General features: G+C 51.9%; 1 protein-coding gene across 3 annotated transcripts in view; it reads right to left on the bottom strand.

The window, feature by feature from the left end:
* The window catches only part of RAB44 (RAB44, member RAS oncogene family), a 36,746-nt gene extending 30,372 nt beyond the window's left edge, over positions 1 to 6,374 (bottom strand). Inside the window, exons 1-2 of one of the 3 annotated variants that reach the window (XM_045777830.2) lie at positions 6,274 to 6,374; positions 1,128 to 1,345 (exon numbers count right to left, since the gene is read on the bottom strand). In XM_045777830.2, the coding sequence (XP_045633786.2) occupies positions 1,128 to 1,334 (207 nt within the window). In that variant the 5' untranslated portion in view covers positions 1,335 to 1,345; positions 6,274 to 6,374. Of the gene's footprint in view, positions 1 to 1,127; positions 1,419 to 6,273 lie in introns of those variants that run through there. The other 2 variants (XM_045777829.2, XM_087858184.1) reach the window with 2 other exon arrangements.
* Between the last annotated feature and the right edge of the window lie 9,201 nt (positions 6,375 to 15,575).

The raw sequence follows: 15,575 nt of genomic DNA, 5'->3' as shown, positions 1-15,575 counted from the left end.
TCCCCCTGCTTGTGTTCCCTCTCTCGCTGGCTGTCTCTCTCTCTCTCAAATAAATAAATAAATAAAATCTTAAAAAAAAAATAGAAAGGGAGAGAGAATGGTGGGGGGGTGGGCAGAGAGAGGGAGAAAGAATCTTAAGCAGGCTCCATGCTCAGCACAGAGCCCAGTGTGGGGCTCAATCTCACAACCCTGAGGTCATGACCTGAGCTGAAACCAAGAGTCGGATGTTTAGCCAACTAAGCCACCCAGGTGCACCTAATTAATTAATTTTTAATTGAAGAATAGTTGACACACAATGTTACATTAGTTCCAGGTGTACGACATAGTGATTTGACAAGTCTACACGTTACGTTGTGCTCACAAGCGTGGCTACCACCGTACAACACCAGTACGATACCCTTGACTATATTCCTTGTACTGCTCCTTTCATCCCCACGACTTACTCATTCCATAACCGGAAGTCCGTATCTCCCACTTCCTTTCACCCATTTTGCCTGTCCTTCCACTCACGTCCCCTCTGGCAACCACCAGTTTGTTCTCCAAATTTATGGGTCTGTTTCTGCCTTTGGTTTGTTCATTTGTTTTGTTTTTTGATTCTGCTGCTAAGTGAAGTCACGCAGAATTGTCTTTCTCTGTCTGACTTAGTTCACATAGCATAATACCCTCTAGGTCCACCCGTGTTGTCACAAATGAGAGGATCTCGTTCTTTTTTGTGACTGAGTGATAGTCCACCGTCTGTATATGCCACATCTGCCTCATTCATTCATATATCGATGGGCACTAGGTTGCTTCCATATCTTGGCTGCTGTAAATAACACAGCACCGAGCACAGGGCTGCATATATCTTTCTGAATTCGTGTTTTTGTTTTCTTTGGGTAAATACCCAGTAGTGGAATTACTGGATTGTATGGTAGTTCTATTTCAAGTTTTTTGAGGGACCTCCATGCTGTTTGCCACAGCGGCTGCACCAATTTCCATTCCCACCAACGGTGCATGAGAGGTCCTCTCTGAGAGCAAGTTTTGGATGGGAGAAAGGGAAAGAGCAGGCCTGCCCTGCTTTATGGGAAGCAAGTCTCAGGAGGCTACAGAAAAGGGATTCAGGGCATGAGCTAGGGACTTGGACTCACCGCCAGGTCCTCGCGGGTGACAAAGCCCCTCTCCTTGGCACCACAGTCCTGGAAGAAGCGCTGCAGCTCTGCGGCCACTGGGGAGGACAAGGACTCTGGCTCTGGGGCCATGGGGGCATCCTGGCCATCGGCTGGTTCTTGCATCTGCCGCCGGCGGCTGGAGCCCAGCCTGCGGCCTTTCCGGGGCCCTCTCTGTCCACTCTCCATGCTGCTTTGGCCTGGGGACAGAGGAGTGGTGAGGTGGTACCGGCTGCTGCACACAGTCTCTCTGCTGAAAACCCTCCCGGGCGCCTGGAGAAAACACATCACAGCTGATGAAGCTGATGGACCCCAGCTGGCCTCTCGGATCTCGTGACCCTCCCCCACCTCCTGGCCTCCAGCGTGAGGCCTTTGCCCTTTCTGTTCCTTCCACCTGGAATGCTTTTCCCCCAAGCTATCCATGTGCCCTCAGCTCTTTTAGATCTTTGCTCATCAAAAGTCTTCTCTGGCCGTTATATAAAAGAGCCCCACGCCAGATCGGTTCTGTTTTGAGTAGAGGGTGGGGACACAGGCTTGTGCAGGGTCTCGCTGTCTGAGCTGTCTCTCTTGCTACTCCTCCAGCTCATTCCCTCGCATCTCACCTTGGGGGACCTCTCCACCGTGGCCTCCTTCCTCTGTCTCACCTGACCTCCAATTTTTTCTTCTCAACACCATCTCACTGCTCCTTGGACACACACACTGGGGAATCAGTAGCCCTTGAGGCCTTGTGCCGTGTGGACCCTGCCCCACCCCCCTCCCTCCCACACCCTCACGGTCCATCATGCCTGCTGAACCACTTCCATTCTTGGAATGTCAGATCCTCTCCCACCTTGCTCCCTTTGCCCCCACTTCCCCGACTTTCTTATCCCCCACCTAGCTGATGCCTCTTCCTCCCTCACCTTAGAGGCTGCCTCCTCCCAGAAGCCTTCCCTGCAGCCATCCCCATGCTTCAAGCAGGGTTCAGTGCCCCCTAGGCTGTGGCCTCATGATGCTCTGGGCTCCCCCTGTGGATGTCACCGTGCACCTTGGTCCACATTGCTCCCCGCTCCTTAGCACACAGTAGGTGCTCTTGTAAGGGTTGTCCAGTTCATGAGTTGGGGTCCTCCCAACTCTCACGGGAAGTCTTAGGTCAGTCAATCAATAAGGATTCTGATGGATAAGGATGTGTCTAGGTGAGACCCCTAAGGACAGAACAATGGGAGGCTGGAGTCTGGAAGGGGACCTGTCTGGGCCTGCCCTGGGGGGGCTAAGCGTGGGGCACCTACAACTGTATGGGGTGGGAGGGGCCTGATGGGTATGCGGACAGGCAGCTTCCTGGCGGCCGCGGGACTGGAGTCAAGCCCCGAAGAAGGCAGGTAGGATTCAGAAGCATGAGCAGCGTGCACATAGGAACACGTGCAGCAGGAGGCAGCAGAACAAGAAGACCCCTCTGGGCTTTCTCCGCTGGGGTGAGAGGTCACAGACAGGCCAAGTGCGGGGATGGTGGGCTTCTTCCAGGGCTCTGGCACCACTGGCCCCGCCTCCCTTCGGGTGTGTTCTCTGGCTCAGGCTGCAGAGGACTTGAATAAAGCAATTCCTCAGCCTGCGGAGACCCCCAAACTTTAAAGTGAAGTCGAGTCTCTCTCTCGGCCAGTCTCTCTCTCTCTTTCTTCCTGTGTGTTTTCTCTCTCCATCTGTTTCTCTCCATCTCGCTGACTTGTTGTCTTCCACGTCTGTTTCCGATGCAGTTTCAAGGTCGTAGATGAAAACTGCAAAGCCAGGGGCACCTCGGTGGCTCAGTCGGTGAAGCGTCTGCCCGTGGCTCAGGTCATGATTTCAGGGTCCTGGGATCAAGCCCCGAGTCAGGCTCCCTGCTCATCGGGGACCCTGCTTCTCCCTCTGCCGCCTGCCCCCCGCTCATGCTCTCTCTCTCAAATAAATAAATAAAATCTTGAAAAGAAAAGAAACAAGAAAAGAAAACTGCAGAGCCAGATCTGAGGGGCTTGCAAAAGCCACATGTGCACACTTTGTCCTAGCCCAGTGGCTTAGGGGTCAGCTGCCGTGGGAGGATTTATACCACGTGAGCCAGCAAACGCTACAAATCAGGGCTTTTTCCCCTCAAAGAACAGTTGGCAGTACGGCATACCTTTGCCAAGAAGACGTTCTTCTGCCCAAACCGTTCCCAAGATCTACGTGCCCTTGAGTGACAAGCATTTACTGAGCACCAGCTGAATGCACAGCGGCGAGCCGTCCTGCCACGAGGCGCTGGTTCCATTAGGTGAATTAGGAAGAGGCGCACCTTCCTCCTAGCCATTTATCCCACCGTCTTGATTCACAGATGTGGAAAAGGTGGCCCAAGAGAGGAGGTGACTTCCCGTCACAGTGCTCTGGAGTCAGACAGACCTCGGCCTCCCCCAGGCCTGCCGCTTGCGAGCTGTGCGACCTTGGGCAAGTCACTTAATGTTCCCGCGTCTCAGCTTCCTTACTGGAACGTGGGGCTGATATCTACCCCACAGGGTTGCGTGAGGACGGGACCCGATGATTCAAGTTGAAATACCACCTCCCGTTCCCAGCACGGCCTGCCTCCCTTTCCGGCTTTGCTTTCTCTTAGCACTTGTCATGTTCTCGGGATAGAGTGTTTTATCCATTTAGCTTGTAAATTTTCCACCTCCTTGTATTGAAATGTGAGCTTCATGTGAGTTGAAAGTATACTCTTTTCGTTTACTGCTCTAGTCTAATGACCAAATACCTAAAACAGTGCCCTGCATACAGTTGGTGTTCAGCAAATACTTGTTGACTGTGTAATACACACGAAGCACTCACAGCTATGGCCAGCACACAGTGGCTGCTGGGTAAAGGTGGCATTGACGATAGTGGTGACGACATGGGCAGTGGGGGTGGGAGGATGAAATTCCACTGGAGCCTCCACAAAACGGAGCACCGTGCAGATACGATTTCCTCCCCCTGCACCTGTGAGGAGACCAAGGGGGCTCTGAGGTGCAGACGCCTGCCCAAGCCATGCCGCCAGCAGCGGCACCGGCACAGGACCCCCAAGACCACTTCCTGGAAAGGTCCCTCCTTGGTGGCCGAAGGCCCCTGTGTGGAGCAGGGCGGTGTGGGCCGGCTTTGCTTGTTGGTGTAAGACTTGGAAACTCGGGGCGCCCGGGGGGCTCAGTTGGTGAAGTGTCTGCCTTCGGCTCAAGTCATGATCTCAGGGTCCTGGGATCGAGCCCCCCATCAGGATCCCCACTCAGCGGGGAGTCTGCTTCTCCCTCTCCCTCTGCTCCTCCCCCTGCTTGACACTCTCCCTCTCTGTGTCAAATAAATAAATAAAATCTTAAAGAAAAATAAAAGAAAAAGACTTGGAAACTCAAGTTGCACGTGCACTTCTGGTGGAGATAACATATAGGAAGCAGCAAGATAAGATTCTCAGCACAGAAGCTTCGAGAACTGAAGCCCTGGGGGGAGAGTTTATAATGATATGGGAGCCACATCACCGAGTCTGCAGGCTCCCACAAGTAAAGGAAATTAGAATCCTGAGTACATTCCCCGCGGCCGTATCCCAGGATACGGGATGTTCTGGACATGTCTTTCAGGCCGCACCTCCACAGCCCACTTCCAACGGTCCCCTGGCATTTTATAAGAAAGCAGCACCTTCTGGGGCATCTGGGTGGCTCAACCGACTCTTGGTTTCGGCTCAGCTCAGGATCTTGGGGTCGTGAGATCGAGCCCCGCGGCAGGCTCTGTGCTCAGCGGGTTTGCTTGACATTCTCTCTCTCTACCCCTCCCCCCCCGCCCCTCCCCTGCTTGTGTGTGCGCGCTCGCTCTCTCTCTCTCTCTCTCTCTCTCTCGAAAAGAAAGGAGGAAGGAAGGAAGGAAGGAAGGAAGGAAGGAAGGAAGGAAGGAAGGAAGGGAAGGAGGACCTTCTGGACACCTCACCAGCACCCACCCTGCCACAGCCTCAGCAGTCAGTCCTTCTTGCCCAGGAGGGCCACTCAGAGGCACCCCTGCCTGTTAGGAGCCTGGGGCGGAAAAGCAGCAGGCGCCCTACCACCAGCACTGCCTCATAGTACAAACACTATAAGTCGGGGATGGCGAACCACCCCTTCACGGCCTTATGGCAAACCCTAAAAATAACCTGCACCCCTTTCATGGCCAAGCATGACTACCCAGAGATAGTGGGGACATCCTCAGTCACTCCTCATGTGCGTGTTCATGGGTGCTCATACACTCACACACAACACACACACACACACACACTCCCTCCTCAACCCGCTCCCACCACGGCCACTCCCCGCGGGCCTGACAGGACATTCCGCACAGCTCGTTCCGTGTACAAAGGTCCCCGCCCACTCAGAGTCACTCAAAACGACACCCCTCGGAGTCAGCCCACAGGGACACCCCTCCATCCTCTGGCACAGTCCCCTCCCTGGATCATGGCGACCTCACGCCCTTAACGGTCAGAAGCCTCTCGTGACAGGAACACACACCCACGCCCTCAGCACTCCCGCATCTCCCCACATTCCTCGCCCAAGACATCATACAAAGTTGGAAGTCAAACTTGAGAGCAAAGGGATCCTACTCCCGGCGACTATGGGAATCCGCTCCCCCCTGTGGGATCGGGTCAGGGGAGCACGTACCACGGGCTTTGGGTCAGGCAGTGGAGAGCCACCTAAGAAAAACGGGGTAGGGGACAGCTATCCTAGGGTTTCCCCCAATTCCTTCATTCTCTCACCAAAGGGGGAGGGAACGGGGTCTGCTCCTCCCTCCACTTACGTCAATAACTGCACGTAATGGGGACGGTCACTGAACCCAAACTGTCTAAGAGGTGGCTCTGAGAGACACCCTGTGCCCTGCTCTAGTCTAGTTACCCTCTCTCTTCCCCTCACCAACTCGATACAGAAACCACGGCTCTGAGAAGCCAGGTGACTTGCCCAAGGTCACACGGCCATTTAAGGTAGGCAATCTATCCCAGTCCCCTCCCCAAGCGCCCTCATTAGACCTTGCAGGGAGCTCCAAACACTCGAGAAAAGAGGGCTCAGACCTTGGCACCCTTGTCCTAGGAGCCAGATGGGGACCCAGACTGCTCCTTCTCCCATCCTCACCCCCTCCAAAGTAAAGAAGCGTTGCAACTCCAGGTGGCTCCCACCTCTCAAAGGCTCCCAGTCGTGCACACAGTCCTGGCCTCCTGGACCTGGTGGTGAGGCAACCGCTGCCCCCAGGAGCCCACGAGCTCTGGAACTGTTAACAGTCTTGTCTCTTGCTTAATCTCCCTTTCCGTTCCCCAGCAAGCCAATCTCCTGTGTTATCTATGGGACTTCCTGTAGAAGCGAGCACTGGCTGTGCTTTCATAATCTCGCCTGGTCCTCCCCAGGCCCCTCGCCCTAGCCTCTTAGAACTAGAGACTGCTGGAAATGGGAGGGAGATCCTTCTAGGCACAGGCTCTGAAGGACAAGATGGGCTGGTCCAGGTCACTCAGCTCTCAGTGGCAAAGCCAGAACTCGGACCCGAGACTGGTTGCCGGCATGATGCGATGCCTTATCCCAGCCAGAGTGTCGATGGGCACGGTTATGGCTAAAGCTGGGTGTACGGACCCTCCTGGGGTAACTGCGCACTGTGCCTTCCCTCAGGTCCTCACCCTCAGACGGTGAGGAAAATCAGGAGAGGCCTGCATCCAAATCATCTTTGAGAGAATAGTCTAAGTTAATACCAAAATATACTGTAGAGCGACAACCATCAGGAGAGTGCGGTATCCGTGCGTGAGCATACAGGCAAGACTCAATGGCACAGAACTGACAGGCAGAGACTAAGTACATAAGGCGAATGTAATGGATGTTAAAAGCGGCATTTCACATCAGTGGATAAAAGACAGTTTCTTCAATAAATCATCTGAAGAATGAGCTAGCTATCTGCAAAAGCAAAGCTGGAGCTCTAACTTGAAAATAATTCCAGATGGGCCCAGCCAGCTCAGTCGGAGAAACGTGCAACTCTTGGTCTCAGGGCTGTGAATTTGAGCCCCTCATGGTGTGCAGCGATTGCTTAAGAATAAATAAAATCTTGAGCGCCTGGGTGGCACAGTTGGTTAAGTGTCCGACTCTTGATTTTGGCTCAGGTCATGATCTCAGGGTTGTGAGATCCAGCCTCGGGTTGGGCTCCATGCTGAGCTTGGGGGTTGCTTGGGATTCTCTCTCTCTCCCTCTGCCTCCCACCCCATTCGTGTGCACACTTTCTCTCTAAAATAAATAAATAAATAAAAATTTTAGGAAAATATTTTTTTTAAAGATTTTATTTATTTATTTGACAGAGAGAGACAGCCAGCAAGAGAGGGAACACAGCAGGGGGAGTAGGAGAGGAAGAAGCAGGCTCCCAGCGGAGGAGCCTGATGTGGGGCTCGATCCCAGGACTCTGGGATCACGCCCTGAGCCGAAGGCAGACGCTTAACGACTGAGCCACCCAGGCGCCCCTAGGAAAATATTTTTAAATTAGATAAGGTGGGGCACCTGGGTGGCTCAGTCAGGTGAGCTTCTGCCTTTGGCTCAGGTCTTAATCCCAGGATCCTGGGTTTGAGCCCCACGTAGGACTCTCTGCTCGGCGGGCAGCCTGCTTCTCCTTCTCCTTCTGCCACTGTCCCTGCTTGTGTGCGTTCTCTCTCTCTGTCAGATAAATAAATAAAATCTTTTTTAAAAAATTAAATAAGGAAATAAAGTCTTAAAAAACAATAAAATAAAATAATTCCAGATGGATCAGAAGTTTAAGCATTAAGGGGCGCCTGGGTGGCTCAGTCGTTAAGCGTCTGCCTTAGGCTCAGGGCGTGATCCCGGCGTTCTGGGGTCTAGCCCCACATCAGGCTCCCTGCATCAGGCTGGGAGCCTGCTTCTTCCTCTCCCACTCCCCCTGCTTGAATTCCCTCTCTTGCTGGCTATCTCTCTCTCTGTCAAATAAATAAATAAAATCTTTTAAAAAAAAGTTTAAGCATTAAAAACCTTTAAAAATAAAAAATAAATGAAAAGTAAATGACTGAATGGCAAAAAAAAAAAAAAGTGCCACCATTGACAAGTCAAAAGGCAAATAAACTGTGAAAAAAATTCACATGTCCCAGGAAACAAGCTCATTTCCTCCATAGATCATGAGTTCCTATAGATGAGTATGTTTCGGATTTGTTTCACGGTAATGGTGAGGGGATGAAACAGGTGCAGCACACATGAAATAAGGCCCTGGCCCTGTTCTTATTACTGTTAAAGTTGGTAAGGTTACTGTTGGCTCATTCTAGTCTCTCTACTCATGTGTATGTTTGAACAAATGCTGTAAGAAGTCATGCGATAGGGGTGAATGGGTGGCTCGGGGAGATAAACTTGATTTTCCGCTCATTTGATTGAGACCTGCATCGGGCTGCCCGCTCAGCAAGGAGTCTGCTTTTCTCTTTCTCTTTCTCCCTCTGCCCCTCCCCCTTCCCTGCTCACATACATGTTCTCTCTCTCTCTTTCTCTCTCTCTCTCTCTAAAAAGAAATCAATCAATCTTAAAAAAAAAAAAAGAAAGAAATCACGGGATAGGAGTGGCTGGGTGGCTCAGCTGGTGGAGTTGCCACTCAGTTTCGGCACAGGTCGTGATCTCAGAGTGGTGAGATTGAGCCCTGGGTCCGGCTTCACACTCAGTGAGGAGTCTGCTGGAGATGCTCTCTCGTTCCCTCTCCCTCTGCGCCTCCCCCACTCTCTCCTTCTCTCTCTCTCTCTCTCTCTCTCTCTCTCAAAGTAAGTAAATCAGTCACACACACACACACGCACACACGCACAAAGAAATCATGGGATAATTTTTAAAATAATCTTGGAGCAGGTAAGCCATTCCAGGCTTATCACAAAGCATTAAAAGCCATAAAAGATGGACCCATTTGACTATATAGAAGTTTTTGAATAATGAGTAAACACCTGTGCCTGGGGGGTGTGGTTGGGTAAGCCTTCAACTCTTGGTTTCCGCTCAGGTTGTGATCTCATGGTCGTGGGATCGAGCCTCACGTCCGGCTCTGTGCTCGGTGCAGAGTCTGCTTGGGATTCTCTCCTTCTACTCTGCCCCTCCCACTGTTCTCTCCCCCCCCTCTCTAATAAGTAAGTACATCTTTAAAAATAAAAAATAAATGAAAAATGAATAAATGAATGGCAAAAAAAAAAAGTGTCACCATTGACAAGTCAAAAGGCAAATAAACTGTGAAAAAAATTCACATGTCCCAGGAAACAAGCTCATTTCCTCCATAGATCATGAGTTCTTATAGCTCAATGAAGAAGCGACAACGCGTTAGAGAAATTGGCACAATATAAATAGGCAGTTCACGGAAAAAAATATCAATGGCTTTTCAACATGTGAAAAATATCTTCACTTATAATAAAAGAAATAAAAAAGAAAACTACAGTGTGATATTTTAAGTTCTCCAACTGTCAAAACGAAGAATTATTGATAGCATGCAACATTGTAAAAGATGTGGGCAAACATTTTCACATGTTGTGTGTAAGAACGTAAACTGGTACAGCTTTCCTGAAAAGCAATGTGGTGATAGCTGTCAACGTCGAAAAGGAAAGAGCTGTTTACTCAGCAATTTCACTTTTAGTCATTCGTCCTACAGGTGAAGCCCAAAACGACGATATAACAGGATATCATTACAGCATTGTCTGCGGCGGCGAAGGACTGGAAACAACCGAAATTTCCATCAGTGGGGACCTGGTTAGAGAAGCTCACGTAAGTCCATACAGGACCTACCATGAGGCTGTGAAGAAAATGAGAAGAAAGACACAGGTGGACTGGTGTGAAGCCTTTCAAATATACTGTTGAATAAAAAAAAGGCGAGGTGCAGGGGCTCCTGGCTGGCTCCGTCGGTTAAGTGTCAAGACTCTTGGTTTTGGGGCAGGTCACGATCTCATGGGTCATGGGATTTGGTCGTATTGGGCTCCGGGCTTGGCGGGGAGTCTGCCTGAGATTCTTTCCCTCTGCCCCTCCCCCCACTCGTTCTTTCTCTCAAATAAATAAATAAAATCTTAAAAAAAAAAAGGCAAGGTGCAGAACAGCGAGTCCAGTATGCTTTGCATAAGGAAAAAAAAATGTGTGGATGAAATTTATGCTCTATAAATACACGTGCTTTCATATATGGCCGTAAATGCACCAAATACTTCTGACAGAATATACAAGAAACTGGTAGCAGCTGGGCTGGGGAGAAGTGGGACGGAGAAGAAGTTATGTTCCACTGTTTATTTTGTACCACCTTTATACGTTATCCGCTCAAAAGTAAATTTAAGAATAATTTGTACGTATCCGGAGAGAGAACGATGTGGGAAATCGTTCACATGTAGGCACTATTGGTGAAGGGTATATGGGAATTATTTTACTATTTTTGCAACTTTTCCGCGTGTCTGAAATTATTTCAAAACAAACAGTTTTGAAGTTTAATAAATTTAATTTCTGAATTAACATATATTCTCCCAACGAACCATCCTTTTTACCTCATTTTCACAGCTGAGGAAATTGATATTCAGAGAGTTTCTGTAGCTTTATCGAACTAAATAAGGCATTGATTTTTTTTATTCAAAAATATTTATTAAGCACCTGATATGTGCCAGACACTGTGCTAGGCACTGAGGATACAAAGCTGAGGGAAAAAAAATATGTCATATGATGTCTGGTAGCAGTACGTGCTATGAAGCAAAGTAAAGCAAGGTGAAAGGATAAATTGATGGGAAGCATACTTTAGATGGGGTGCCTGGGGGAGGCCTGTCTGAGGAGCAGATATTGGAAGAGAACTTATGAGGAAGAAGATCTAAAAGAAGAGTGTTCAGGAAGAGGAAACAGTGAGTGCAAAGGCCCTGAGGCAGGAACATGCTTTGTGTTCCTGAGGAACAGTGAGGAGACCTGTGTAGCTGGAGCAGGTAATGGGGGGAAGAGGGAAGAGTAGAGAAGGTGAGGTCAGAGGTAACAGACAGGAGGACCTATAGGCCACGTGAAGACCTGGGTTCTTAGTGTGAGGTGGAAGCCACGTGGAGGGTGACATGATCCTTCATTGTGGAGAATAGACTGTACTAGGCGAGGGCAGAAGCAGGGAGACCAGTGAGGAGGCTGTTAGGAGAATTCAGACAAGAAGAGATGGTTCGGACCAGGAGGGCAGCGGTGGAGGTGCTGGCGAGAGGACTCTGGGTATATTTTGAAAGTAAGGCCAACAGTGTTTGCTGTTGGATGGGGCAACTGCAACAAATCCCAGACCTTTTTCTCTGCAGTGAGGGGCTCTCTCCACTTCCCTGGGAAACAGAGTGAGGTTGGAGGCCCCAGGATCTCAAAGCATCCTCAGTTCATTTGTCCCCCATCCCCACGACCTGCCTCCCAACCCTTGATGTAAAAGGGGCACGGAGAAAGCAGGGGGCGTCCCTGCCTGGGGTGGAGCCCGAGTGGTCAGAGCTCAGCCTGGCCGCCCTCCACAGCAGCCCGAGGCAAGAAGCTGCCCGGGAGCCAGCTGGCCGGAGGCCGCAGCCAAGTGCCGAGGAAAACGTTAGATCCAGGCCTTTTTGGAAACAGTGGAGCTAATTTTAAAATACAGTGTGGCTGGCCTTAAAAACACTGAGCTCAGAAACTACATTTTACAAGAACTGAGTGAATGACGAGGATCCGAGGCAGTGAGACTGCGTCATGAATGGGAAAGTTTCACGCTCACGGTTTTGCAATTCCCAAAAGATGCTTGAATTCACTTCACAGGTCAGGAAACCCTGAAGCGAAATACTCTCTGTCCTGAGGTGCGGTGTTGAGACCTGGGGCTCCCCTGCCTCCAGCTGCTGGCTCCAGACTAGCTCTAGAAGGAATGTGGCCAGCTGGCAGTTCCGCGCAGGGAACCGGGGCCAGGAGCTTGGTGCAAGGTTGCGTTTCTATAGCGCATTTCTGTATGATTGAGAAAACCTGAGTTACTTCAGAGACGGAGGAGGGGAGACAGGTGCCCACACGCCTCGGCAAAGAAGTCACCATGGTCGCAGCCCTGCCCCAGCTACTTCCCCTTTCTGGCTTAGGGAGCAGGCGATGTGACCTGGGTCATCAGCGTGAATACCCTGGCTCCCCACCGATTCCTAGAGCTGTGGCCTTGGGGCGAGTGACTTGAGGGCTTATTGCCTCAGTGTCTCACCTGGAAAACACAGGCGACAGCAGTGCCCCCCTCGCAGTTTTGTTGTCAGGATTAAACGCTGCAAACTGCGGAAAGCATTTGGAAACCGCGTTAGGCAGATATCATCCGTGGTGGCCGTTGTTATTTTTGTGGCTGTTGAAAGAAGGAGACCGAGTTAGAGAATCTCCAACTTGCCCAGCCTGCCAGTTAGCGGATGGCCCTCTTCATAAGCCAGACTGATGGTCAAGCGATGAGGGGCGGCGACCTGGGAGCGGGCACGGGCTGGGGCGGGGTGGAGGGTGGGAGCCAGGGTGGCGTTTGAGAGACGAATGCTGGGATCAGGCAGGAAATTCGAGCCACAGGGAATAAATAACTCATTCGTTCAACAGATAGTTACTGACCACCTGCTCTGCGTCGGGCACTTCCAGGTGCTGGGGTACAGCCCCAAACAAAACAGGCAAAGGCCTCCCCTCGTGGAGCTCACATTTCTGGGGGCTGGTGGGAGAGGGTAAAGCTGCAGTGATTTTTGCCAATGGGCTCCTCTGGGCATGAAGCTGGCGGAAGGGAAGTTCCAGAAGCCGCTGCAGGTGCGCCCCCCGTACTCCCCCCGCCCCCTCCCCCCCCCCCGGGCCCACATCTGTGTTCACCTGAAGCTTTGGTTCTGGCCGGTAATACAGCTGCTCACATCCTTCCAGTTTTCTCCGGCATCACGGGAGCCTGCCGCACCCGTGAGGGCCACCCAGGCTTGCCCCCAGAGGAAGCTACCTAGGCAAGGACCCCGAGGGACAAGTCTCCAGCACAGTCCACATGGCTCCTCCGACCTCCCTGGCGGGTCCAGTCCCCGCTGCACACAGCAGAACCGGCTCACCAGCACCTTCAGGGCTTTTTCCTTCCCTTGCTCTCACATTCTTTTCTCTCCTCCTCGTGCTTCCAGGGACCTCCTCCCAGATCACCCACCTGCACACGCATCCTTGTCTCCGGTTCCTTTGGAGGGCAGAAAGCAACTCTAAGATGGTTGGTACCAGAAATGACAGAAAACAGGATGGGCTTCTGATGACGGATCCCTCGCCAGGGCGATGACAAGGGGACCGTCCGGCTGGCGGTGCGCGGGGCGGTGACAAGCCGTGAGGGGCTGTGGCCACGTGAGGACGGACACTGATCTGTGTGAGGTGGATTGGGGTGGGAACGGGTGGAACTCCAGGGCAACACTCGCTTCGGCGGTAGGTCTAACGCCGGAAAGCCGGGAGGCGGTGGTCACGGCGAGGAGTGTGCGCTTGGCTTTGGTGACTGCCCTAGAGGTCTTGAAGGAAGGGAGTGACCGCCTCAACTTAGAGCGCGTTGCGTGAGATGGGAGAACCCCAGCAGAACATTCTTTTTTTTTTTTTAAGATTTTATTTATTTATTTGAGAGGGGGAGCGAGCGAGCGAGAGCGCGCACGAGCAGGGTGGAAGGGCAGAGGGAGAGAGAGAAGCAGACTCACCGCTGAGCAGGGAGCCTGACGTGGGGCTCGATCCGAGGCTCCCAGGATCATGACCTGAGCTGAAGTCAGTCAACCGACAGAGCCACCCAGGCGCCCCGCATAAGGGCATTCTAAATGGCCCTCATCTCTGTGGCCCCCCCGCAGGCCATGTGGATAATCAGCTCCAGGATTTCATCATAAAAGTGATGGAGCTACAGGACGACCCCAGCCAGCAGGCAAAGCGGAGAGGGGCGTGCCCTGAGGCCTGGAATAGAGATATGTGGACGGATGCCCTCAGGAACCTGCACCCCACAGCCCCCCGAGCCCTCCAGGCCTGCAGAAGCACCCCCTCCCTTGCTAGCGGGGATGCTCTCCCTCTCCCTGCAGCCCACACAAAGGACTCCCCTGGGGTGATGTTTATCTCCCCCAAGATCCCTTCGACCTCCCCTCATGGCTTCTAGACCAGAGGCAGCAAATGTTTTCTTCAAGGACAGGAGGGTAAATATTTTAGGTCTGTGGGCCCCATGGCCTCTGTCGCAACCACTCAGTTCAGCTTTGGCACGCCTTAAAATAATAGCGCAAAACCGGCCACAGACAACAGGTTAGCAAACGGGCATGTCTGCTTTCCCATAAAACTTTATACAAAACAGGCAGTGGGTTCACAGAGCTGTGGTTTGCTCCCCCTTCTCTGGATGAATAATTAGAGTCAGGTCTCAGCATTGCTCAACCAGGAAAGCACAGGCTCTATCACTGGAGGAAATCACTTGCTAAGAAAAGCTACAGTCTGGCTAATAGGTAAGTATCTTAGGGCCAGGGAAACACACAGGGGAGATCTCCAGGCTATGGGCCGGGGCTGGGAGAGATGAGGAATACGGGCTGGATAAAGAGAGCTTGTATGGAGGCCAATCTGGCTCAACTCAGGATTCAACATTCTGGCAAGGCCCCCTGGAGCTGGTCCTAACACACTGTGGAGTTGGCTGGCCCTTAAAGCTCAGGCAGAGTGACGGCCTGCTGTCAGTGAGGCTGCGATGCTGGAACGCCCTGGAAGAGAGTACGGAGCGGGTAGAAGGTGGGCAAGATAGAATGGATTTACTGCTCGAGGACCCCCCAGCTGACTGTCATCCCCCCAGGAGGGCCCAGAAGACCCTCCCTTCTCAAAGCAACAAAGGACACACCAGTGAGAGGAGCTCCGTGCTGGCTGGGAGATGCTGTCTTGGAATGCCAGGGCCATTGTCAAAGGACACGCTAAGATTCAGGAGGGGCAGAGGCCACATAGAGCCACGTAATCATCAGAGGCAGTGTAGACACAGGGCCTGAGGGGTAACGAGAGCCCTGTGGCAGGGGCGTTCCCGGGGTGAGAGAGGAGCATTTAATGGGACCTTGCTTTACTGAACACAACAGACCGGGGGGTGGGGGGGAGGGGAGCATGAGCAGAAGCTGCTGTCGGCTACCACAATAGAAAATCACAACGTCTCTCCCAGTTGCCAGGTTTGAGCTGGTTCTCAGACCCAGACGCACTGATTAAAGAAAAAGATCCAGAAGGTCACTGTAAGTGTACTAAATACATATTTCCTCAGTTCTTCCCTTCAGAGTGCCCTCTGGCTGTTTACCAGAATAGCTGTCCAGCATGGAAAAGCTCTTTTGAGGTCTATTTGATACAGAGTCTGAGCTTAGACCAGTACCGGGGGACCCAAAACGCCGTCATAGCCTCCTTTTAGAGGAGGGGGACATGCGAGGCTGGGTGATAACAGAGTCCTGGCCAGGCGCATCTCAGAGTCCAGTGGGCCTGGCCACCGACTCTGTGGTTCTCTCTTGGCCCCTGATTGCAAATTGGGGCTGCTATATTTAGCAGTTGGCAGAACCCTCGCTGA

Source organism: Ursus americanus, chromosome 32 (assembly GCF_024610735.1).
Source record: "Ursus americanus isolate L20-20 chromosome 32, mUrsAme1.1.p, whole genome shotgun sequence".
NCBI classification, from domain to species: domain Eukaryota; kingdom Metazoa; phylum Chordata; class Mammalia; order Carnivora; family Ursidae; genus Ursus; species Ursus americanus.
The sequence above is the reverse complement of the archived record's forward strand: the minus strand, read 5'-3'. Positions and strand labels throughout refer to the sequence as shown.